The sequence below is a fragment of the Megachile rotundata genome, chromosome 12, assembly GCF_050947335.1.
Source record: "Megachile rotundata isolate GNS110a chromosome 12, iyMegRotu1, whole genome shotgun sequence".
Taxonomy (NCBI): domain Eukaryota; kingdom Metazoa; phylum Arthropoda; class Insecta; order Hymenoptera; family Megachilidae; genus Megachile; species Megachile rotundata.
Window position 1 is genome coordinate 14,772,292 of NC_134994.1, and position 27,428 is coordinate 14,799,719.

The 27,428-nt window shown below is 45.3% G+C and overlaps 1 protein-coding gene across 9 annotated transcripts in view; it reads left to right on the top strand.

Moving 5' to 3' along the window:
- LOC100876720 (putative receptor-type tyrosine-protein phosphatase mosPTP-1) overlaps positions 1 to 27,428 on the top strand; it is a 289,852-nt gene that overhangs the window by 254,929 nt on the left and 7,495 nt on the right. For 2 of the 9 annotated variants that reach the window (XR_013040155.1, XM_076538260.1), the window contains exons 4-15: positions 1,639 to 1,820; positions 9,169 to 9,356; positions 9,467 to 9,581; positions 21,607 to 21,807; positions 22,152 to 22,432; positions 23,015 to 23,271; positions 24,406 to 24,701; positions 26,090 to 26,310; positions 26,397 to 26,522; positions 26,612 to 26,784; positions 26,858 to 27,149; positions 27,217 to 27,388. Coding sequence is in view for 8 of the 9 variants with exons in the window: in XM_076538260.1 (XP_076394375.1) it covers positions 1,639 to 1,820; positions 9,169 to 9,356; positions 9,467 to 9,581; positions 21,607 to 21,807; positions 22,152 to 22,432; positions 23,015 to 23,271; positions 24,406 to 24,701; positions 26,090 to 26,310; positions 26,397 to 26,522; positions 26,612 to 26,784; positions 26,858 to 27,149; positions 27,217 to 27,388 (2,504 nt within the window). In the remaining variant the exon portion in view is untranslated. The other 7 variants (XM_076538261.1, XM_076538262.1, XM_076538266.1 and 4 more) reach the window with 7 other exon arrangements.

The following is a 27,428-nucleotide window of genomic DNA, read 5'->3' on the forward strand; positions in this document are numbered from 1 at the left end:
TAACTTGGGAAATTGTGCGATCGTAATCTGAATACCTATCCTAAACTACATCTAGATGTTACTTAAAATTCGCTTCACCTCTGTTTCTAATAAATTAGAAACATTAGCGATCGATAATCCAATATTTGTTAATCCAAATTAATAGATTAATTTACATCGTAGACGAATCCGTTGAAAATATTTGATGGACCATTCGAACCGTTGGAAACGTAAATACCACGTTGAACCAATAGATGCTCAACGATCATGTTTCTGAAACAACCGCGATATCAATTTCCGTTGCAGCACGTTCTAAGTTAGAGCGATGTATCTTGTTACACGTTAAACAGCGGTAAAATGTAATTTTCGATTCATTTTGACAACACGAGATAGAACGAAGCGTTCTCGGCGGTTGGAAATTCTCGTTAACGTTTCAAGCTCGAAACGGGAAACCGAAAACGGACGTAACGGTGGATTGCTTTAAAAATTCTGTAATTTCATCGTGCTCGTTGGTCGGAGGAAGTTTCGACGAGAAGGGAGACGAGAAAGGAAAATATTGTTACAAAAAATTTTGCGCAACGCTATTCGAAAAGGGATTCAAATACGGAGAATAATAACTACGTTCCGCGCCATGAATTTTCATCAGAATGATTATACATTCTCGCTCGTAGAGATACCTATATGGTAGCTCGTCGATCGTGCTTCTATACCGTATGGATCATATTAATTAACCTCGAAATTATTTTATTAGAAAATGAATTTATGGTCAGCTACGAAACTCGTATTGCAGAATCTGCTAATTTTCATATTCTATGATTTAGATCTTTCGAAAACAACGAATCTAGTTAATCGGCAAATATCCGAAGATCGTCGGTGTACGTTCGACTGATCGAACGTTCTAAACTTGGGTCAAAAAGTGTATCAACCGACCGCAAACTGCGGCAATTACTCGAAGCACAGCTGTAGGTAGAAGTTTCCGAATCCCGTGGCTCGCACGATTAATAACCTGTATTAATTAGGGGTAAAGGGGCTCGGGATAATTTGCAGCAGGGTAAAATCTCGCGGCAGGGCGAGCATGTTGCGTCTTCGACCGCTCATTACTCTACGTCGAACGACGTTTCCGTCGACGGAACTTAGTCGAGGCTACGATCGCTGTAAAACGCCATTGTTTGTCGAAACGACGGGACGTCGAACGTTAATTAATCTGTATCCGATCGTAGCGCGACGGAATCGATTGGTCATGCATCGGTATCATTAACGTCTAAATGTTGTCGTCAGTCGCTTATTGGCGAACCATTGTTAACGGTGAAGCGTGAAACCTGTCATACAATTGCATTGCTTCGTCGATAATCGCGTTTCGCATAGTACAATCAGTTTGTAACAAAACCAACTCTTAGCAAAATTTAACATTTTGGGAATAACGGTACAACGTGTCTTGTCAATTTGATATGAATTTTCGTAAAATGCAAATCGCGTCGCGATTATTAATTTGGTCAACGAAAAGTCGTCGATATAATACAAGCGATATAATGTTACTGACGTAAATGTTAATTAGGTTTGCTCACGATCGGATAGTTAAGGCAATAAATGACGATGATAATCAACTCCCTTTAATCAACGTTCGTGTTTGTGAGCTAATGACCCGGTAATTATTTTCAGGATCAAAGAAGAGGGACCATGGAACGCAACAGAGGAAATCGTAACTCCAACCAACGATACGTACTACACCATAGAGAACCTGCATCCATTCACCGTTTACAGTTTCCGTGTGTCAGCAGTGAACGCCATGGGACGAAGCAAACCCAGCATGGAGTCTTACTACATAGTTACTCTACGCGAACGTACGTTTTCATCCATAAAATTCATTTAAACATTCCTCGTTCGAAAGAAAATATTTCCATCTCGCGAATAACTCTTCGCTCCTCCGAAATTTCCACTCTTGTTATGTTAATCGCTCGACAAGGGAATTCCACGGTCGGATTGATTCATGGGCACTTTTTCGGATCAAAGCGAAAGATCGAGAGCGGCTCAGCGGGAGACTATAATTCCTTAAGAGATATCGAGCGGCAATGTTTGAAAACACTAGGGGGAACGAATAATAGACATAAAATTCAGGAAAAGGGTTCGAACGAGTCCCTTCGGGGCAATCTTCGCGGCCGCGAAAGCAAACGTTTGGAATCCGGAGGAGAGAAAACCCGTAAGAGAAAAGCGAGAAGAATGGTTTAGCAGGGTCGGGGTTGCCGTGGCCTGGTATCGTCGCGAGAAGGTGCAGCCAACTAAAGAGGCGCTAATTGCAGCACCGGAAGGAGCAATGTACATGCAACGCTTAACTCGAGCGGTCCAGCTTAGCTTCCCTTCCTCCCGACCCTCTGTTTCGCCTGTTCTTGGCCGGTTCGTTTGTCTTGCTTGCTCGTCCAGCTTGGAAAATAGGTTGAGCAGGCCGTGTGCAAGCTGAGCCCTATAAATTCTGTCAACGCTGCCGGGATTGGCCGTGCTATATACCCACGACGCCACGGCAAACTTTGCGTCGAAACAACGACGACGACGCCGACAAAGACGCCGATGGTCGTTTCCAACCTTCTCGATTCCCATGCGTATCCTCCTGGCAATTAGCGTGTTAGCTACGACCCACTCCTCCGACGGAATCAACCATGCCACATTTCACAAACTGAATATTTGATGGACGGCTAAGAGGCTGTGCTTAGAGTTTACTATATGTATACATACAGAATTTACTAGACCTCCTTTAGCCCCTAAATCCGGTTAACCAAATTTTGTTCGCTCAATGGCTATCACAATTGTATGCTGAATTCCTATCTTAAGTGTGACACTGGCCAAGTTTTAGATTCGCTAACGAGGTATAATCCGTGGTGATCTAATGCGAGTCTGTATCTCCACAGTAGCCAAGAGCAAATCTAGCTTGTTGAGGGAAAATATGGCCAGTAGCGAAGAGGCTTTCCACGCGTTGAATATGGAAATCTTAGGATTTAGGAATTCACGAATACGGGAATCTACGTATTTAGGGTTATAGAAATTTGGCACCGAGGTATTTGTGGAATTTAGGGATTTAGAGACGAGGAAGTTGGAGAGATATTTTGAAATCTAGCTATTTGGAAATATTCGAAATATGAGAAGAAAAACTAGGTTGCATTCGCTATCGTATGGAGTTAATTGAAAACAAGCACAAGTGTTACGCGAAAAAATTACCCGGTGTTTATCGGGTGAGTAAATGCGGGCGAAAATGAACATCGATTCGATATTTGATCCTGTGTTTTCGTTGCACGAATTAGACCATAATCAGAGGACGATCGTAGCCGAAGGGATCCACGGTGAATCGGTGCTGTTAAATACGTAAATTCGCGTGCACACGAGTTAGTGGCCAGTTCATTATGGCAATAGCACGTGAGATAGGAATAATTATCCAGTTATCAAGACTCGGTCGCATCGACGATTGCGTGACCACCGCGACTCGTGTCAATAACTAATCTAAATAGTATGCAACATCGACTTCACGGTTGACAGAGAACATCTCTTTAAGCTTTGAGCTAGAATTTCGACATATTTTACTGCAGAATCGATTCGAAACAACAACACGGGAGGGATATGCTGAAAACGTTATGAATTGTTGCACCCAATGCAATTATATCCGCTTTGCAATATGACTTGCCTCTGATTCTCTGTTGTTTTTCTCTATATTTCCCTTGTTGTGTTTTCCGATATTCCGAATCGGAAACGGCGTTTAAACGTCGTTTTTACGGTAATCGTCAACAATAACGTCACGTGATCAAGCAAAATATTTGCTCGCTAAAAATTCTACCGCAAAAAAACCGACAGAAGGGTTTGAAATTGTACCGCGACTGAAAATATACGGTCCGATGGAGCTGTTTGTCTCTATGTTGGGTAAATGAAAACAATAAACGCGTTCTCGATGCTGACAAAGAAAAAGTGGAGATCTAATTTGAAGAAGACAATTTTTGACTATCGCAAAAGGCACTTTTATGTTTTAAACGACGAGAAAATACTATGGGTCGTAAAAACAGTAGCAATTCTGTGGTAGTACTTTACAATATCGATCGCTAATGATCCCTATAGCGGTTCAGAGTGTTAGATTCCGATGCTGCCTCACCGAACGCTCGACTTGTCTGACTAACGATAGATTACTTCTACTTGCGCGCAGTGTTCGGGCGATCCTACCGCGTTTCAGTAGTTAAAGTCAATAATTCGATTCCTCGTTTCGTATAATTGAACTGCGACGTTCGATGTGACATCGTACCTGAAGATCGATGAAGCTGTTCTGGAATTCGAAGCGAGATGACAAACCTTTGCTCGATAGCAAACGAGTAATACGTCAGCCGTGACAGCGCGCTCTCTTCGCGACGAATGAACTTTTTAAAAATGAACCATGTCGCGTTCATCGACGCGAAGCACGTGAATAATGCCACGCAATGAACTCCATTCGATATCTATCCAAAAATCGATAGAGATGTTACGATTTTTCCATCATATTTTTTTTGTAAATTTAAATTTTATTGCTTGTATTTTTGTCGCTTGGATTTTCTGCAATTTAAACTTTATATTTTCGGTGTACGAATATTTTTTATTTCAAAATTTGAGTGCTGTACACGTTTGGCATCCGCGTCACGATTTTATCTTCGATCGAATACGTCAAAATACGATGCTTGAAACGGGCAAATAAATAGTGGATATTTCGCATAACTTTCCTTTGTTCCCAATTTTGTAAATTACAATTGGTATTCAAATTAAATTTCAAATTCCAAATTCTGAGTTATATTTCATTTCGGTCATGGTTGTTCATAAAAAAGAACGGTAATACGCGTATTACAAAGTAAAATATTGTATTCCTAAAATCAAATTAGCAAGGCTATTCTGTAATAAATTAAAATCTAATGAGCATTTTTTCTTTGACAATTACCATTGCCCGAAATAAAAATAAAAAATTATTGTGCGTTCGAACAGACAGTTCGAATTACCGCGTGTTTCTTTACTCGAACGTTATTTGACAATAACTGCCGGCTACACATGTTCAGAAAGGAATAAAATTAATTTCGGCCAGTTAATTAATCGAAGCGGACCAAAGAGGAGTATTAATGAAGAGTATAATACGCCATATCGTGCCTCGTCGATACACGATTACTTCGCGTTTTCCAAACAACGACGAATCAAATACAATGAAACAAAGGGCAGAGAAATCTTTTAATGAATAAATGACTGTGTTCCTGAGGCAATAACAAGATTATTACAGCTATGAAGCTAATAATCGAGCAATAGAAGCGTGTGTTTAATATCGTCAATACGAGTGATGCGTTCATCGACGATCGATTAAACGTAAATACAGAGGCAAAGAGAGACGATATAACTGGATGGAAACATCAAATACGATAAAACGACGATATCGAGAGGCAAGATGTTTAACCCCATTTTTCCTTCGTTGAGCCGCGATAACCGTATTTGTATGTATACATTTCGTTTTTTAATAACCTTTCCAAAAGTTTGCTCGTAGCTTCTTTGATCTCTGTCAGCCAAACGAGCTTCAATCTCCCCGGGCATTTAGATGCTTCTTCAGAGAATAATTAATTTTGCAACTGGTAAAGGTTCCGCCCCTTTGCAGTCGTTAATGAGACGCTGTAAGAGTCTCTGTCTTCCTCGTTTTTCTTTCTTTTCCATCGTCCGAGTCTTCGCTCGTAACTATGTTCCAAGTACTTTCGAATATCGGGATCTGCATATCGTTAACGAATCAGACGCCTAACGATGAATGAAAGTACCGAGGTCGAACATTTAAAAAAGGACAAACACGCGAATCAAAATTACGAGAAATTCCCGACTCTAATTAGCTTCGCGTCTACTTGTACTCGACGGATCAGAAATTTTTTCAACGTAATTATTTTATACGATTTTTATATCGAACAACGCGTTCTTCGATGGCGCAGTATGCTTAAATTATATTCGACACGAGAGGTTATTATCGACAGCTTTATAAGCAGATAAACAACTTGTAAAACGCTTTAGCTTTAAAAGGCGAGGAAAGTTTGAAATTTTAGGTGAAAAGTTACGATCCCTCTAGCGTATAACTATCCATAGGTGTTGCGAAGAGTTCCAAGTTTCTAGAGAAAGAACTATATACTCGAGGAGAATATTGTTCCTTTTGTGCATAACCGATGACCCGATAATACGTTAATACCGGTAGCAAACACGAATGTACGTTTCATACGCGTTCGTTGGCACAGTTTATCGTCGCCGTATTCAAATTCGCCATACTAATTCGTGCATATCTGTAGAGAGGATGTTGCGATACGTTCCTGGCAGTGTACGGGAATCCTAGGTGGATCAAATGAAACGTTGGCCCTTTCTATCTCCCTTCACGTTTCTATTCCTCGCTCCCTGCCACTTCCCTTTCCTCTCTGACTGTCCCAGATCAATAGGGCACCAACGAAACTTCTCCTACCCCTTTAACCTCGGACCAATACGTACCAACGAGACTCGTTCCTGTTTCCGGAGGTCGTTCGCCTGTCCCCCATAAATATATGGCGTAACAGAGCCACCAATTAGCCATCGGGACAGTCGTGTCGGCGTATACGCGACGGTGTAAGTTTGTTTCGTCGGTTCGGGCTTGAAAATTGGAGGATTCAAGGGCTAATTTTGGTAACACCCTGACCTACCGGTTCGTAATCGAACTTTCTGAATTATGAAGTTGAGCCGGGAGAGTGAACGGAGGGCACGTTACCGCGAAACGTCGCTTTTATTTCCCTTTAGAGTCGATAAGGGATCGTGGAAATTTTTCTGCCATCGTTTCTTCTTCTTCTTCGTCGTTTCATCGGCGATGGAGCGGCGAGAAGAGATGATTCGTAAAGCGGTGGCATTTTTATCGCACCGATGCACCTCTCGAGACGTTCCACGAATTTTCTTCGTATAATTCTCGCTGATAAAACGGGGCTTAAAGTGACAATTTAAGCTTCCGCTTAAATAAGACCGGGGGTAATAATTAATGAACGATCGGTTCGATCGATTAAATGGTTGAAACGCGTGCAAAATCGGGACAAAGTAATTTTATCAGGGTGGCGTAAAAGCAAACGCAGCTGAACATAAACGCTCACGACGCAGGATCGTAATAACTTAACGCAAATTTAGCGGGCAGTAAAAACGCGCTCTGCTCGCATTTATTACGGCGCTGAATTAGCCGACAGAGTAGGTGGCCGGAACCGCGTGAAAGACTTATCGCGTCCCGCGTTTCCCCGTAATGTCTGACCCGCCGCAATGTCTCCACCTACCCGTTAATAACTCTGCTTGTTTCGTTAATTGGCCACTGTTGCAAAGGGAACAATGACTCCAAAGGTCGCGCGAAAATAAAACTAACGTCGACTGATAAAAGGTAGTAATCTCTCGAAGTTAATAAAAATGAAATACGTACTCGTGGAAACTCGGAAATAAAAGGAGATAGGGAAATAAGGACCAAGGACAATGGTTCAAGTGCATACTAGTAAAAAATACTATATATTTCGTGTCGTTATTTTTTCAGTATCAAAGGATTTTTAAGTCAAGTGGCTGTACCTGTTAGTCATCTAGGATCTTCCTCGGTTATGAATGCTCAAGACGGAAATAACAAAGCCAGAATGGCAACAGGGAGATCCGCTAAAAAAATAACATCGCAAGCTCGAGTTCATGGTCTCGTAATTAATATTCGCGCGAGACGGTGAAACGAAACATTGTCCAGAGACTTATGAATAATTGTACGACCGAGGGACATCGAAATAAAAACAGACAATGGCGGCCGGTCTAACCGAAACAATTACTCGGACTTTCCGTGCAGTTTGCGCGTAAATAGAAAGTAAGGCAACTACGTTTTAAAAAGTTTGCGCGTTGGTCTAAATTAAGTGCTGGGAAATAATCGTGAATTCTCTTGTGTTCCACCGAATCTCATTCACGGCTTCTTTGAACGCTCGCAGCTAATGTTTCCGCGAAGCTTTTATACTCTTCGAAGCGTTTGGCATCGATCACAGGAATCATATTTACGAGGTTCATTTCTAAAGATTTCTCGTGGCAGTCGTTTAATGGACAAAACATTTCTACGGTGACTCGTAGAAACAATTGGCTCGTTTGCCGATGAATTAAATGGTTAATCGTCAGTGGCAATTATTCGACGAAACGTTTGTTCGTAGTTTCAGCCACGATATTCCGTACATTAATTTCCCCGTCGACTTTCGGTCAGGACAGCGTTCTCTCGCGCTCGAACGCTTTATTTTCGCGGGTCGACGCGACGCGGCGGTCATCTCGGTTTCCGCGATGAACGCTTACTGGCGGACGTTAACGAGCCACCGGAACTTTGCGTCTACTAGTTTCTCGTCGACTGACGCGTGACGCGCATTAAGGGTCTTGCAAATTATTTCTGCGACAATTTCACCTTCCTTCGTGGCGACTTTGCGAAGTTTCCACGAGCACGAATATTAGTGCCTCTATATAACGGTAAAGTTTCGCGAGCGACGCGGACGCTAATTGTTTCGGCTGATGCTCATGACAGAGACGTCGTGTGCTTCGAATATCATATTAGAATGCGCGGCAGAAGCAACGAGTATTGTTTAGGAAATTAATCCGATCGGAAGAAGCCGAATTACGGCGGGATTATTTACGCGTCGGTCGACCGAATCAAATTCGATCGCAGGAAAAATATGAAATTAAGCGAGCACGTATTTGAACGGATCGAAAGCTATCAATTGTCGAAAATATTACCGTGGAGTCTATTGAAACGCGTGTACCTGGATCGAGGAAATAATGGGAAATGCGATTAAGCATACTGGTTCGAGTTTTATTCAGCGAGAACGAACGAAAGGAGTGGGGCATAAATGCGATCGTAGCGATATTTATTGCGAACGGATTGTCAAACAATCATCGGAAATATGTTTTTTTCCCGGTAGAAATGAAACTTCGATAACACCTGGTCATTAATCTGTTCGTGTCGTCATTTTTTTGCAAACGTATTATATTTTGTTTACTACGCATCGATCAATTCGGAATGGTAATTTTTGTCATCCCATCGCCAGAAAGATTGAAAAGAGGAACACATGTTGATAACAATTACATTCGTTAAATTCGGAATTTCAAAATTTCTGCTTACTCGAGCATGCAATCGATGTAACTGTTCCAAAATATTCTAACGAATTTTGCTTTTTATTTTAGCGCCGAAGGGGAAGCCTATAATTACTAGCGCTTACAACACCTCGTCTTCGTCCATTTATTTGGCATGGAAGGCGCCCAGTCTAGACACCATTCAAGGCGAATTTCTTGGCTATCAGATCCGTTATAGGCCACGAGACAAACCGCACATGGAAGAAAAGCACATATACATACGCAATCAGGCCGTTGACGTAAGTTACATAAGAAAGCGTTTCAATGCCATCTTCATCCCTATCATATTGACTTTGCGCGAGCTCTGTACGTCTGTGGTAAACTTTGCGCGCACATTTTCTTGTTGCAGAATCACAAGATCCATCATTTGGAAACGTACACGCAGTATTTGGTCTCGTTGGCTGTGTTCAATCCGGCTGGACATGGTCCTGCAACGACGGTTTCTGTAATGACCGACGAAGGGGGTGAGTCTCTGATTTGCACATTTTTTACTATTAAACCATTTACTTCGGTTCGTGCAATTGGATCGATAACAGAAAACGGTAACAGAAATGTATTTGTAGTTTCCCGCCGTTTATCTATCGATAAAACAGAATTTTGCTTATTTCGTACGTACCGTCGGTCGATAAACGGAACTTTGAAGATTCCTGCTTTAACCGAATTTAAAAAGGAAGATTTCTTCGAGAATAGAATATTACCATTGGTCATTAAAAATTGAATGAAAAATGTTAGAACGTAAACTCGTCTTGGCGAGATCGTTTGCAAAAACTGTATAAAGATACAGAGCCCCGTAAAAAAAAATTATCTGTAAGAGGTAAAAATTCTGAAGTGGCATGCAAATGGGAACGTCGTTAAATTTGATTGAACTTTCGCTAGATGTCATTCAGTTTTTACTTTACGACCCAGTGATAAGAATTGATCAACCCGCGGCGGGTGTTTTTATGGAACTCGTATTAAGATCATAACTTTTTTGAAATCTTTTTCTTGCCACATAAAAAGGAAGCCGTATCGCGCGAAACGAGGAGGATACGCGCGTTTTACGACACTTTAAGAGGCGTTTCGCCGACGTCTGAATAATTCAATCAAACGCCGTGAGATAACGTGTTTTTCCTTAATTGTTCGCTGTCATGCGAGATACGAACGCAATACCAATTAACATAATATTCGCGAGGAATCGATTCTTTCGATCGTTCGACGCGGTAAACGATGACATTTAAATTCATCGTACGTGAACGAGGATGCGACAGTAGCGAAGTACAATAAAAGCGAACGCGACGCTTCAGAAATTGTATGCAAATCGCTGCTATTCCGGTCACGACCGACTCTCTTTTCGCCATTTCTGATGGTTCATCTGTCTCTAACTACGTCCCTGATTTCCGTACGAACTTCAACTTTGCCCCCCTACGTGCACGCGCTACTTCTTCGACCGTCACGGGTCACATTCGTCGAATTTCAACCTCTGGCCCTTTACTATTAAATTTTCGCTAATAGATCCGCTAGACTATACGAAGCCTATTATTATACTATCGGCTATCACTTCGACGAGACTTATCAGCATCAGACACCGTCTTATCCGCCGTGATCTATCGATCGTTTTATCGCCACCTCGTCATCTTTTCGTCCCCTGGTAATTCGTGCTATCAAACCGATTACTCGATGTAAAACTTTTCGAACGCTTGATTTCGCTATCGAGTCGCCCGAAAAGTAAGCAAAGTGTAGAAAATCGTACCGACAACGGAATGCTAATGATGCGATTCCGAAATCGTCGGACGAGATTCTTATCAACCGACGAAAGATCATGATGCGATTGGTATTCGTGTCACGCTCCTGACAATGACAGTTACGACCACGTGGTACGAAGATCGAACTCTACGTCCCTGAAAGGCCCGGTCGCCAGCAGGCAGCAGGTTTCCAGCTGCTCTTCTCCTCGTCCATGAGCGGTGGTCATTGTGTGTCGTCGTTTCGTATCCGAGAGAGGGCATGGTCGGGATTTTCATGGCCGTCCGTACGTTTTCCAGTGATCTTTCGTTTCGGAGCGTGGCGCGAATCGTGCCTGAAGCCTCTTAGCCGTCTGTCCGATTTCGATCGCGAATTAACCTCGGTCGACGCGAATTTTCCCTCCCTGAAAATCTATACGTTGACAGAGGGCAGGGATCATGGCGAGCGTGGGCAACGTGCGGAGAAACGTGGAGCAACGAGGACGGAGCGACGAGAAACAGTGAGAACAACGATGGTCCGTGATCGAAAGAAAGAAAAGCAACGCGAGGGTGGAAGGGGCAGAAAAATAAAGAGAAAGAGGGGAGCGAAAGACGGAGCGAGATGGTCGGAAACGTTGGTGGATAAACCGTGCACGAAGAGAGACAGAGCGACGTGGAAGCTCGGAGAGAGACAGCATCGAGAGAAGAGAAGGGAAGGGTCTGAAAGAGAGAGGTATACAGGCTGTCTCACGGAACTGGGACGAGCTGTGACTTCAAAACGGTCGGAGACGGACAGAATTAAGCGGTGACGAGCGATGCATCAACCGGAATTAAGTTTATGCGTTTTCGCGCAGTCTACAATCGTTGTAGATTTTATATACGAAAACTGCAAGTTTAACGATTATTGCAGTTTGCAATTTATTTTATAAATTACTTCGATGCATCTACTTCGCCGTACTCCAAATACATTCTCATTTATGTTACGTGGCTTTCTCTTTTTGGATGATCTTTGTAAGAACAAATCGACGAGTTTTTGTAAAGCGAATGTTTGAAGTGGAGCTGTAGTTGCATCGATACACGGAAGCGCATAAGCTCGGCGAATCACAGGACGTATTCGAATTTGGTCGATCGTAAGGTTGCGAAGAATGGTCCCAGTTGCGTGAAACGTCCCGTAGAGGCAAGGATGCGAGGAGGGGGTTGCCACTCCGTTTCGGTCGTCGCCACCGGCGCGCCTCTTCGTCCCACGATCGATTTTCCACGATTTTTCACTCCGACGTGCGGTGCCTTCTCGAGGAACAAGAGTGTCGTCGTAGTACGTGGCGAACGCGAAACGACAAAGTCTCCTCTCGTCTACGGGCGTGAAGAAGAGGCGATAAGCGAGAGAAGAGCCGAAGGGAAACGGAGCGAGCGCAACGCCAATAACGCGCACACAGTCGCGCCTTCTTCTCGCTCGCGAGCGTGTAGCGCGTTTCTCTACATCCCTTCTCTCGTCCGTCTCTTTCTCGCTCGTACTCGCTCCCTTTGGCCGTCTTTATTTCCCTCGCACACGGTCCGTAGCGCACGTGTATGCCGGTTTATCAAAGCTCGCTTGTGCACTCGTCGGTGCGGCCGGTCGCGCGCGCGCGTCTCTACCCTCTCGCTCGAACCGCGTGTACGTACGTGTGCCGCGAACACGCCAAAAGAGAACCGTGTCTGTCGGAGCGTGAGTTTCTCTCCCTCTCTCTGTGCTTGTCCGTCTGTTCTCTTCCCGACTGGAAGCAAGTCGGAGAAGCGAGCGAACAGAGGCTGACGGAGCCACGGTTTCCACGCGAGCAGAAGCGTGTGTACGTCGTCGGTAGTGGTCGTGGGAGCCAGTCGTGTGCGTGCCAGTGTTCGTGTTCCTCGCGGAGGGCAGTGCGTTTTGTCGCTTTCGCAGGATCGCTACGTTTTCATAGGCGACGACTCGCTCCGACGTTCGGGGAACAAAATCTCGTTCGAAAGAGGAAACCGTTTTACGCGGTACAGGCGAATTCGCGTGCGAAATGGCGTTTGATTCGTCGCGCGAACGACGCTCCTCTTGTGCCAGTGACGCTTGAGTGTGAGAAAGTTTCCAGTGATTCGTTCGCTGTACCGGTTCGATCCTTTTTTCGGATCGGGACGCGAAACGGGAAGCGAGGAATCTCGTGGCGAAACGATCGAGCCGGTACACGAGTCCCGGCGCGAGTTCGACGTGGGCGGAATCGTGGCTCGAGGTTGAAGGGTCGATATGGCGTGAAGGGTTCTCCGCGCGGTGCCAAAATAACGCTGAAACGGTGCATTCGATTGGCCACACGGACGTGTGCTCTCCCCTCGACGATCGCATTATGTCCCGACATCGTTGTAATATTTCTCCGATTTCTCTCGAACGATGCCGTTTCGTGTTTTCTTCGTGGTGCGTTGACACCGACCGTTAGAAAAATATTCGCGTTGCTTTCGCTTCTGCGAGTATCGACAGAAGCCTGACTGCGTAAGCGAGAAACTGCTCGTCGACGTCGCTCGAAATACGTGTCAATGTCATCCGCTTTGATAATTATTCTCAAATATACTCTATTCGCTGCACACCGAAGAAAGGCGCCGATCTATTTCGCGAGAATTTCCTTCGGAGCAGGATCGGTCCGATTTTGGCCACGATGACAGCTAAAACGAACCCGTACGGTCGTCGACAAAAGGGCAACACCCTTCACCGTTCAATCTCCCGTCTGCCTACGGAACGACGTCTCGTAAAACGAATCGATTCGTGTCTGTCCGTTGATCGTTGTGCACGATCCCACGCGACACGGTGTCACCGGTGCGACCGACCTATGCAAATACACCTACGCTGCATAATGCAGTTCGATTCTGGGAGGACCCAGTTATATGCGCGTTTTTCTTCGAACACTCGTCAAATCGAATGTTTCTCGTCGCGAAGGGTATTGAAATCGGAAGCATGTCTCTCGCTCTTCCGGCCAGCTGACATCTTTCCGATGAAACGGATGCGGCCAGGACATCGTCGTTGAAACGGTAACGAGCCTACGGATATACCAAGAAACTTTTCCCAGAACGAGTATATAAACGATCAAAAAAATTCAAAATTATGTATGCCCTAGCCGAGTTAGGAGCTTTCAGAAGAAACTCGTGGTATCTCGTGCACAACCTTGTCGACTGTTGTGTAAACACTGTTTTAGGAGGTTCTATAAATCTTGTCGGGTTTACACAGGGCGTATGAGTTACTTCGAAATCGTAACAACGGTTTATTCGATTGAGTTACAAATTTACACTATAATGTTTGTTTTAACGTTCTCCGAACTCTTTCGAACACTTTCAGCGTATTCGATTAGAAACGAATTTATCGGAACATTTATTTCCCGATGAAAGATCAGAGTCACCGTTTTAGCAAATTTTTCCAACTTTCGTTGCTGCGTCTATTTTTCGATCGTTTTACGAGTACGAATTTGCCGCGTACTTTGAAGCGGTGACCATAACGATGCTAGCCAGCGTACGTACATAGGTGTACACTTCGAGGCTAGGCACGCGAGTGAGTCATCCTTTATTGCGAGAACTCGAATTTTCATCTGCGATCGGCGGAAACGTTTTTCCACGTACAGCCGTCGAAACTGTTGGACGCGCGCGTTTCCTCCGGTCCAACTTTCCGGTCAATCAGGATGAGCATAGAGTTTCTCCGTGACGTACGTATAAATGTCAAGGCTCGTGTTGCTCGTGCACGCGTGCAGCGCCGTTGTGGCCGGTTCTCGGTTAACTTGCGGTTAATATCGCAATCGTCGTGAGTCATAATTGCGAGTAGTCGTTCGTTTTGCCACACGCTCTAACAAATCGGAGACAAACGATTCGTCTTTGTCTCAAACTGCATTCTATTTCCGGAGTATGAACGTTCGATCTTCTACGTCGATCGGTTGAGTCATTTCTCTGTTCGCACCGTTTAACTCTTTTATTCCGTCAACTATCGACACTTTCGATTCCGAGGTAACAGGTGCAGCTCGGCGCGAGCCTCTCTAAGATGGGTGCTTCTTGCTACGAGTATATCCATTGGAGTGGGCAAGAACGTGTTCGCGAACGCGGAGAGACGCTTCCTAATTTTCCCAAATTACAACGAGTTTGCGCGATCGTTACACGGTAATTAAAATTCATCAACTTTACGAGTACGATACAACTTCCTGGAAAACATTGTAGCGACGAAAACGACATAAATTTCGACAACCCTTTCTGCGTCAGCACGAAGCTCGCGTCGCTAGATCCTCGACAGTTCCATGAAGGCGTAAGCTCCCTCTCCTGGTCTTGACGTACTAAAAATATAAAGGGAAGCCGTTTTAAAACGTTCCAGAGGGGCCGTGTAATTATTGCTGCGCGACCGGGCGAGCAGCGAACCTGATGCGCTCGTTGCTGCCGCCAGTCGTCGTCCGCTGTTGCTACCGGCTCTCTGGCTGGCCAGCTTGCATATACATATGCCCGACGAGAAACAATCGAGGTCATAATTCCAACTAATTGAGGCGGTCGACGAGGCAATTAGGACAACGGGAGCGAGAACATCGACCGTCTAACATCCGAGTTTAGGCCTTTTTTTTTCTCTCGCTCGTTGGCCATTCTTGTTTCTGGCGGTGAGAAGAACGGGCGAAGAGGGAGGTAGGCGGTCAGTCGGGAGGAGACCAAATTGGGCTAGCCGTTCGATCTCGAGCCACGTTAATATTCCGATCACGTTGCGTGGACGTGAGGTGTATCTCGGGCCACGAGGATGCAGCGCGAACGCAATCACCGCTTCGTTAGCTTCGATCCTCGTCGCTCGATACACCTCCAACAATTTTTCTGCTGGTTCCTGCAGGAGTTCAAGGTACAACCAATCCGATCCGTCCAATCGTTCTTCGCGCATCGAGGATGATCGCCTAAATCTCGGTGCGAAACGGGTTAGCCAAGAGCAGTCGCGGTGCATGGTGCGGGTGTCGAGGCGGTTCCGGGGTCTCGAACGAACTGTAAAGGTGACATGAGACGACGCAAAGTGAACTCCTTCCCCGTGGACCACGGGTCCACGATGTAACGGACTCGAGAGACAAGGGGGACATGGACATTTCCGAAGACTCGAGAGACCATCGTCCTGTCGCGTATCGTCGTGCGTGCGCGCGTGTAGCGTCGTTTCCAGGGTAAAACCGTCGCGATGAGAACGCCGAGAAGAGTAACGAGGATGGACGAATTCGTGAAATAGCCCGGTGAAGAGGCGAGCGAGCGAGCGAGCGAGCCACGCCAGGCCACGACGAGCTTCACAGCTGCAGCTGCAAAACGAAAATGTCGTGGGCCAGGATAGTCAGTGCCGCTCAACTGGCGGCCGCAGTGGCTGTCATGCTGAGGATTCTGTTCGCGTCCGCCGATTCGATCGCTCAAACGGACGAGCCGACTTACGAGCAGACCACCTACACGATGCCTATGTCCTCCACGGAGAACGACAGCGACGTTTGTCGAGGTAAATCGATTCTTCTGCGACGGTAATTCATTTCCAAGGATCTTCTTCGCTTTCGATGCTACGTATCGAGCTGTCATACGAAAGTTCCCTTCGGAGTTTCGCTGACACTGAAGCCGCTGGTAGAAATTCTCCACTGCGAGTTGTATAACGATTTAAGTTTAAAGTTTACTCTTTGCATGCTGCTCGTTTTACAAAATATGTAGTTTCCAGAGCTTCCAGTAAAATTTTATGTAAATCGAACCTTCGTGCATATATTTATATTGGAAACGATTCGAGACGCACCATAACCCATCTCTGATTACGACTTCGGGGACTTCAGCGTATCATTCAGAATAATTTCCGTCTGAACAGAGTTTACACCTGGGTGCCTCCCACTTACTCGTGTTGGTAATGTCTCGAGATCAGCCACCGTAAGATTTTCATGGTTCTCCAACGAATTTGATCGGCATAATATCGGCAACTCGCGAGGTTTATCGAGCAGGAAGTACGAAAAGTGGTTTCGAGGTCGCAGACATTGGTCATCGCGTGAAAAACAGGGGAAAAAGAGATTATAAAAAGTGGTCGCGATTTATCGGATTAATTGCCAGCATTGCTGATCCTGCGGCGCGTCCCTGGTGGCGATAAATAAACGGGGACAAAGTAATGCTTCGACGAATAAAATCTCTCCGTAGGATGCTTTATTATCGGTGACTTTTTAATGAACTCCTCCCCACCAATCGGTCGTCGTCTCATCCGTCGGCTCTTAGAGCGGGAGAAATTTATGGATACGATTAACGGCGGGGAATTTATCGATACCGGTACCAACGAAGGAAGCAAGACCTGTAAATTTAATATTCGCGAGGAAAAGAGAGGGAAAACGATCGTCCAGCGCGAACGCATCATCGTTCCGCGAATCGAATGCTTCGCGATACGATTCTCCTGCGTAATAAATAACGAAGACGATCGAATGGATATTAGCATCTTACCTTGATGCGTTGCAGCTATTTACTAGAGACGAGAGTCAATTATATTACGAGTAGATCTTGCCGGACAGTTTCGATCATTCGATACGCTACTTGGACTCGAACGATTGATTCGAACATATTTTGCGAAGTCTTCGTTGAACGTTCTTTCGAGTATAAAACTTTGATTAAACGTCTGAAATTCAGCCTTACACATATCGACTATTATCTGCCGTTTGCCCGAAGTCTCCGTGGAATCTCATCGAAGCAATTTTGAAAATGGACTTACACGAATCTATTTATGCGTTGGAGAATTTTGCATCGACGAAATCGCAGAGAAGATATTTAGGTTTTTGACGAAAGAAATCATAGTTTACGCAGCGTGTGGTAAAAGATTTTCCAGTGGCGTGTGATCAAGCTGATTGAGACTCGTTTCCTTTTCCGTCTCGATTCGAAGAACAAGGTGCAGCTCGTGTATTACATTTCTCTCGCGGAATTCACTTCGCTTGTCCACCTAACGCGGTGCACAGGTTCGTTTTATCTCGCTCTCGATCAACGTTCTCCTTGTTGCTCTCGTGCACCTTCGAGCTGGCTGGCGTTGCCGGTCTCGTTCTCCTGAAACGCAGCTCGTTGCGTCCGTACAAGACCACGAGTTACGTAAGTGGTTGAGCACGGATTCGCGGGTGTGTAGGTTGTCATAAAGGCATGAAAACACCGCGTTACGTTTCTTCTAGGCCTGCGAACGATCAGGTTCCAAAGCATGGCCACGAAACTAGTTCTTCGCCGATAGAGGAAGCGCCACCGGCTCTTGAGAAATCGTTACTCGATCCAGCACCTCGCGCCAGGAAACGAATCGCGAAAAGCCCATTATTTCTGACTGCAGATTTTCTTCGAACGTTCCGCAAATTTATTTTAATCCCAGAACGACGTTGCTCGAGTCAATCGTGACCCGAGACTAATCGCGTGACTCACGATTGACTCGACTCCTTCGTTCGAGCGTTAGACTCGATCTCGTGGCGCCAGTCGGCTATAAAATTATGGAAATTCGCCGGTATCGTATTTGGATTCGTCTTTCCTTTTTTCGCTTATTTTTGGAAGTCAGAACGCGTTGTCCGTTTTCGTGGCATCCAGACACGTTCTATTTTTACGAAAGGATGGAGGAGGATGCCAAGGTCGCGTTCCTAATTTGCATGCTCCAAAATGGATCGTCGACTTTTAGTTCGTTTATTGTTGCACTTGAACTGCAGCTACGCGCACTAATGAGCTACGAGCTTGCCCACGAAAATTTATCTCACCTTTCCTTTTTTTGTGATCGGAAAGATGCTAATTCAGGAATCGGTTCCATTCGTTGCATCAGGTAATAGTCATTTTATCGGTAACGTGAAATAACATCGAACGACCTTTCGCGATAACGAGGAGATAACATTGAAACTTCGCTTTCTACGTTATTCCAGACTTCTTAGAACCCGAATATCCTTCGAACAAAATTCTCAACTACAAAGTGAGTCACGGGTGAGTCAAGCTACTCGAAACACGTTAAATTACCAACGTTTTTGTTTCGACACCGACTCGAGGACGAAATCGCAATGGTGCATGGCGAGCTCGAATAACGTAGACACCGTGAACCAGTGGTCGATCAAAAAACACGCCCTCGTATATTTCAAGTTCATAAACTTGCCGTCCAGGAAACGCGATCGGTGCAACACTCGAAACAGGTAGTCGATGATTACTGGTTTTCTTATCAACTACTCCTTTCACTTCGGTACCGTTATTCATCGCGAACCGATCCTAATAAAGCGACTTTCGCCTATTTCTCGTGCACCACCGCAGAACCGTCCGTACAATTATGTCGATAATTGCAAGTACACTTTCTGACCAAGCTGTGTCGTGAAGCGCGTAAAATTCGATTCTGAGTCGGCGAAAAGTAGCTCTATTTACGGTCGACTGGTAATAAAAGCGAGTTGTTTGTATAATAGATCGTTTCGTGACAATCTCGATAGCATCTTCGGGTTTCACCGTGGCATTTTCTTTCGCGCCGAGACAATTCAGAGTTAGCGGTTAACCGAATCGTTACATGACAGCTAGCCATTTCGCGTGTGTATTATATTTAAATTTTCCGGTTGGTGCACATTATTCTAGCGCTAACACGAACGTCCGATCGCGTATCGGGCTACGAAAGAAAGTAGCTACTATTTTAAAGGAAAGTAGATCGAACGTTTACATCGTGTTGAATATTAAGAATCTATTTAACCCGATTCAAGATTAATCTAATCGGTGCACTAAGTACACTGTGTCTTTACTAATGACGATAATAACTAGTCATTTGAAATTCTATAACGTTGGAAATTTCGTTGTTCAATTTAATGGATTGGGAAGCTTTTCAAGCTCGTAACGAGATAACTGGAGGAACAACCGTGCTCCAAAAGTGGAAAGTGATTACAGAACTTCTAAGAAAGTCTTTCCACGAGATCCCGCCAAATAAAGGTACTCGAGCAACGACGAGAGCGAGGGAAGAAATACGGTTTCGATTTCCCGCAGTCGCGAGCTCGACCCGGAAAATTCTGAACGAGAAATCGCACGAGTCATCGATGTAATCGTTGCCCGGTTGTTTTCTTCCGTCAGTTAGTCCACGAGAGACAGATCAATTTACGCGAGTCTCGACCTTGCTTATTCATTTTTCAACCGGAGCGTGTCTCGCACTCGATACAACGTCATCCGACTGCGAATTCTCTAAAGGTTCTATCCGACTGTTGTTTCCCCGTCTCTCGCCGTGTCCTTCCAAATGCACCGTGAACACGAATACGGTCTAGCTCGTCCCTCGAGCAAGGTTTTTTCATGATAAAGAAAAGCCGTAGCTCGAGGAAGAGTCGCGAAAGAAGAAAACCCGGCTGATTGTCGCGAAACGCTTTTACGATGAAACGGCATGGAAAAATTGTCGAGAGAACGCGAATTACGAAACAGAAGATTAATATCTAAGGTAGGATAGGATCAAAAAATCGATAACGGAAAGAATCTGAAATTAAATCTCGTCTCTGAATCGTACGTCGGGTTATTCCGCAAATTAAATCGCGAATAACCGTGTTACGATAGCATGCGCGTTAATTGAGGAATTCCAGCTGAAAATGAAATTGAAGCGCTGGCTAATTAAATTAACCTTAAGAAAGTAATTGCGTCGATGGTTACGTTCGATTAGCCGAGCTACTAGACTCGTAATTCTCGAGTATCGATATCTTCGTAATTCGATCGCCAGAAATTTTATCTGATCTTTTACGAACGCCTGGCAATTTTCGCGATTAATTGTTGATGGACGCGCATGCTTGGTGTCGCTTAAAAGCTGATTCACACGAGCGTGAAGCGATTTCACAATGAAGGTGCGTTAACGCAATCCTTCGAACGCTACATTTTCTTTCTCCTCGACACTCCTCAGATTTTCTTCTCGACTCTCGGAATCGACAAAATTGCTTACTCGAGCACCGAATCCGAATGCGAACTCTCGATTCGATTTCATTCGAAGACAGCGGAAACCTTTGCACGATTTGCTAAAATTTCACGAAATTCGATCTCGAAGCCGTACAAACGATAGATTGTTTCGTACTTGTAGCACTTTTGTTTCTTCCCTCGAAGGTAGTCGTCTCGTGGAAAAGAAAGCCCCGCGAAGACGAGTCGCGATCAAATTTGATACCCGTCCGATTGCACGGCGGTTCCTGTTAGTCTCGGTGTTTAGATGTTCGTGATGCAACACGGACCCGATGTTCTCGGTGCCTACGGTCGCTCGTACGAAAAGTGAATGGTGTCTATAGAGTTACTCGTCGCGGCGCGAAGGGGTCTGAGAAGACACTCGAGGCGAAATTAATTATTCAGACTTTGGTCGTCCCAAGCTCGCTCTCGTCTTTGTACGTGGGAAATTGGAAAGCCACCTCCTTGGAAGATGATGAGCGGTCGACGAAAAAGAGAGTAAAGAGGTGCCGAGTACGTCGACCGAAAAATCATTTACGGAATCGCGCGTTTTTGAGCGGTGCTCTTGTACTTCGAGTACTGGAATCCGCGTTTCAGGCGGTTTTGTCAAAGAGAAACCTCGTCCACTGCGAGTATGTATTTTCTAAATAACCGAAAAGGCTAATTAACTTCGCTGATCCGTCGGAAGCAGCTATTTTAATAATTTAATTATTACATCCTGTCCTGGTGCAGTTTACATTCATTGTATCAGGAATTAATGTTCGAAGCTCCCTTCTCGGAAGGAATCTTCTTTAAAAGCAGGGTATTTTAATAATAACCTACGTTGAAAGTGATTAATTATAAGCAGGTTATACAACGCGCCGTTCGCCGATATTGCGGCGCATAAATAATTAGCGATCATTACAGTTAATTATCATTATATTTTTCGCAGTGCCAACGAAACCATTAAATCTCTCGTCTCATGACATCACTTCCACCACCATCGAACTGTCATGGGCCGAGCCGGATAGCGCTAATGGAATCATTTTGGGTTATCGTATTTACTACATACGTTCCAACTACACCGACGTCCAAATGTACAAAACCGACGAGTACGATGGACCGGTCATCAAATTCGTTTTAAAGAACCTGGGTAAGTACACACCTTCGATGCATCGCCCGTTTTTTAGCTAGAAATAAAATCGAGATCAAACAAACGATTCTTGTAATATCTGTTTCGAGAATTATCGCCCAAGTAAAAAGAATTAGATACGTCAGCGTATTCGCCGATAAGCTGGAAGTCTTATCAACAGACCGAGTTACATGTTCCAGCTCGATGACTGCAGATGAATGCACAGTTAGATAATGAGCCGATATCGGCATTATTACTAATGTAACTCTAATTCGTTTTTTCGAAACACATTCTTTCGTAACGTTTAACAATCGAGTTATTCGGGACACGCTAACGAGTTGTCAATGATGGGGACCATCTTTTAGAACCGTATACCGAATACAAGATATGGGTGAAGGCGTACACGTGGAAAAACGAGGGCGAACCATCGGATCACATAATTCGTCGGACAGACATCGCAGGACCCAGCGCTCCATTGATTTTGAACGTGACGTGCCCGACCCACGACTCCGTGTACATCCAATGGGCCAGGCCGAATGCCTTCTGGGGCTCCATCGACTACTATTTCATCAACTATCGAATCGAGAGCGGGAAACGTTACGAGGAAATAGAAGTAGTCGCGGAGAAAAATCATCTGGAGAGCGCCGTACGTTTTCTTCCTTTCTTCGTTCGGCTCCCTCGCGAGATTACTCCCAACTGGATGTTTCAGTAATTTCCACTTTCTCCGTTCTCCGCTTTTTCGCGGAAGATTAGTAGACTGGAACTCGGCCGTTCGAAATATTTCGATCTTACGTTACCGCGCGAAGCGTAGGTCGAGTCTTTTACCCCGATCTTTCACTCGAAACAATGCGATAACTCGTAGATAAGATTATTACGGATGAACGTTGATAGCGGATCGGGAACGTTAAGTCTGTCGAGCGTACACGCTCGACCGACGCGAGATATCCTTGGACTAGCGAGCGTTTTGTCGGCTATTGACTGTGGACATAGCAGAAGCTCGTGAAACGTGCAAGTTTCCTTATCTCGTTGTGTTCCACGTTAAGATTTCGAGATGACTCATAGAGAATTCGTTGCAACGGAGAACATGGAAATACTCGCAGACCGACGGAGATAAAACGAAACAAACGGCACAGAAGCGCTGTTCCGAGATTAATAACGCTGATTCTTAATAAATTCTTTTTCTTTCCTGAACCCTCTTCCAAGAAAAAGAAAATAACCTTCTTTGCAGACGATCATACCGAACCTAACGATGAACAGCGTGTACGAGATCGTGGTTCGTGGAGGCACGCGGAGCGCAATCGACAATCGAGTGATCATACACGGAGAAGGTTCTCTTCCACGGAAAGTGCGGGTCATTCAGGATTGCGACAGGACTCCGCCGTTGTTACCACACAGCACCAGAGAGCTTAGCAGCGGCGTAATCGCTGGAATGATCTGCGCCTGTGTGGCGGTGATGCTGATGATCACATCCTTCATCTTATGGAAGTGAGGATCAAACATCTGCCCATTATTTTTCGTTTTTTCGCATAGCGTTGTCTCTCCGTTTCCTCGTATATCGTCGACGAAGCGTCAACGGATCTTCCGAAAATAACGATAGGAAGAACCGAAAATAATTCGTACGCCGCGAATTCGTTATCGCGCGTCTTGCTACGCACGGTCGTAACTACTGCAACGGTATCGTTTTAAGCAGCTCGGATTAGTTCGATAGCGGGTCTGTACATCGAGCGGAGAATCCACTTGTCCGCTGACGGGTTCCACGATATTTAGCCTGTCGATCATCGCTAATGGGACGGGAAAACAATAACGCGAACGGCAAACACTCGTAGGTGCTTCGCGTCTCCACCGTTGCCTCGCTACTCCTTCTCTTCCCTTGCCTCGCCCCGCTTTCCCTTCCTTTTCTTCGCTTCCCGCAATCTTTCTCCTTCTCTGTCGTACGGCTGACCCCTTATCGTTCGCGATAACGGCTAGTAACGACGACGAAGTAAGGCTTCCCAGTCGTACAGAGACGTTTCTTGAAGCGGATCGCCGCGTTTCGCTCGGACTGCGTTCGAATCGTGTGCCAAAGCACGTGTGCGTCGTTTCGTGCAATCGCGTATTTTCGCCTCGATCGACGTCGACGAAGATGCTCAAGGCCGCCGATTCAACCGTGATACCGTTCGTCGCGAGACCAAACGATTCGTGAAGGAATATTTCTGGGTCACGGACGGTAGTTCAGCCTGCTGGCGATCTATTCCGAGGAACGTTCCATTCCATTCTTGGTACCGATCGTGGAAACTTTCTTGTACGCGTAGGATGGATAGCGAGAGAAAAGCGTTGACGGGATGAACAAGTTCCTTGAACTGTGAGTTTCGGAAAATTGTAGGCAACCGGTTCGAAAATCGCCGATCTTGGAGAACGCAAATGATTTATTTAGTTAACTCTCTATGAGGCGTTTAATTAATTTATTTCTACCATTTCTTATCCGTTCAACGATAACGTTCGATTAAATTGCATTTCCGAGACGGCGTGGCGTTTCCTTGATCGAACACGTTCGGCAAACGCCGTCCTATCTTATTTGTTCCCGTGCCGTTCCCCTTTCATTTTTACGTTCGAATGCATGCTTATGGAGAAACTCATAAGGCCTTGCCTGAGGCCAATTTTCAGGAAATGCTTCCACACGGCGTACTACTTCCTCGACTATCCGCCGCGCAGCGTGCCGACTCTTCAGGAATGGGAGAACAGCGAACAGGATGGAGAACGGACGGCGGTCGCTATTCAAAAGTTCGTGCAACATGTCGCCAGCTTGCACGCTGACGGGGACATCGGATTCAGCAAGGAGTACGAGTTCATTCAGTCGGAGAGTGGCAAATTCACCGCGGAGAATTCACAATACGTCGAGAACAAAGCGAAGAATCGATATCTGAACATATTGGCCTGTGAGTAATTAACGCTCGTTAATCGAAACGACATCGAAAGATCGTTCTTCTTTCGAGTCTTCGACAGGTTGCTTTCGACAGGTCCAACGCGTGCCCTCTTTATTTTACCGTGGCCCACCGGTTCCTATTTTTAAACGATACTTCTTTTCATCTTCCAGTTCGGACTGCATTTCGGTGAAGAATCGCGAGCACCTTCGTTATCTTTCGATCGATCACACCGTTGACAAAATCGATTGACTCGACGCGCGGTTTCCGGTTAGTCCGTTCGTTATCGAGCCCGTAAGTCGACGAAGGTTTCGCGACTGCGATGGGGCGACACAATGCGATGACAATTGTAATCGCGCGTATCGGAAGTCTGCAATCGTCGCTGCGCCGGTCGTGACTGCGTCGGAAACGGTCTCCAATAGAGCTGAAATTACGCTCGACTTTCGTTTGATTCGTGAAACACGCGTTGACACAATCGGTCGTTGCATTACGCATACTCCCCGCGTCGTTTAATGTTCTTGAAAATTTGAAGCTACAACCTCGCTATGTCTGTCGGCGATTACGTCGTGTAGGTGTTTTCGACGCGTCTGTTCAATCGATTTAAATAACGTCGCGCCTCCTTAGTTTTGCTGATGGGCCGATCGATGAACCAAAGGTGTGACCGGTTATCGTTCCATCGTCATTGTCCGACGCGAAGGATTTTATTTTCAACGATCTCTCGAACAAAGCTCTTGCGAAAAGATTCGAATCGAATATCGAACGAGTTAATATTTTTTGAATCTTTCTCGATGCGATCTATGATACCCGATCGGGTTCGACGAGCAGCGAAGAGAATCCTTTTATGAGTTTCTGCCGATAACGTATCGAAAGTCATCCAGATAAGGATAATGGTGGCCGCGAATTAGACGAGAGTCGGAAGAGACTTTGATATTCGCTACGCTACGTACAGTCGCCTCGGACATTCGCAATGTTATCGGATTAACGAGCTGCTCTCGTTCGCTTTTAATGTGAGTGACCGGCAACGCTCGCCAACGAGGTCACAGATGCTTCGCGGCACTGCTCGTTAATGCCCATCAACGGAGCAGAGGATGAAAGAAGGAGAGACACGCGATCACCTGATCGATCGGAATCTGTAACGTGTCGATCCACGGATTTCAGAGTTTAATTGAACGTCTACGGCGAGATGGACGAGATTAGAATATAATTAATGCACTGATTGCCGTAACGCGTCGCAAATTTCATGCATCATCGCTCGATAATGTTCTGTTAGGAACGCTTCGCATTCTTTCCTCAACGTATAGATAGACAACAAATGTGCAGCTGCATCCTTTTTTCGCGCGCAAACGAATGAATTTCGAATTGCAAAGAATGTACGCCATTGAAAAAGAAATCTCTGTCCGCAGACGATCATACTCGGGTACAGCTGTTATCGTGCGGTGGAGGGCCACCCAAAAAGGGTCATGATTACGTGAACGCGAATTACATCGATGGTTGGCAACGTACACGCGCGTATATCGGTACACAGGGTCCATTACCGCCCACTTTCGACGGATTTTGGCGCATGGTTTGGGAGCAGCGAGTCTCGATTGTCGTGATGATTACCAACCTGGTGGAACGTGGTCGTGTAAGTATTATGGGAGCACATCTTTATTCTTCTTGCAAACCAGTTGGTTGGAACAAATTCCTTCATACTTTTTTTCTCCGTTGCAGAAAAAGTGTGATATGTACTGGCCTAAAAAGGGATCCGAGACTTATGGATACATTCAGGTGACACTGCTGAGAGAAGACGTGATGGCAACCTACACCATTCGCACTCTACAGATTCGCCACTTAAAGGTTAGTCGGAACCATTAAAAGTCCTGATATTCATTAAGTTCATCTTAATCGACTGATTCCGTGATTCGAGGCCTAACTGATATTCATAGGTCAAAAAGCGGAAGAACGGAGTCAACATGGGAGAACGTATTATATGGCAATACCATTACACCGGATGGCCAGATCATGGGGTGCCAGAACATCCGTTACCAGTTTTGAGTTTCATTCGAAAATCTTCCAACGCCAACCCACCCGATGCTGGACCGATCGTTGTCCATTGCAGGTACAGGGCCTGAAAAATTCAAGATACTTATGGAAGACTCGAAGATACTAATCGAGATTTCATCCTGTTTCAGCGCTGGTGTCGGACGCACCGGTACCTACATCGTCATCGACGCAATGTTGAAACAAGCCAAGTGCAAAAACGAAGTGAATGTGTTTGGCTTTTTAAAACACATTCGCACGCAGCGAAACTTTTTGGTACAAACCGAAGAACAGTACGTGTTCATCCACCATGCTTTACAAGAGGCCATCGAGAGCGGTGAAACCAATATTGACGCTAATCGCTTGCTAGAGTACGTACAAGACATGCTAAATCCTAACAACAGCAATACCGACGCGTGGAACAATCTTGAAGCACAATACAAGGTAAGGACCGGTCTACAGTGTAGACAAAGTGGTTCACAGGAGACACAAAGATATGATTGGATTATAGTTGGTGACTTCGTGGAAACCGAAGGAGTTCAATCTGGTGTCCGCGATCAAACCATGCAACGTGCACAAGAATCGCAATCAAGACGTAATTTCCATCGAGACTGCTCGTGTTCACCTAACACCGAAGCCCGGGATCGATGGAAGCGACTACATCAACGCTACATGGATTGCTGGTAAGTCTTTTATGAAAAGGAACAAAGGACAATGTTCGAT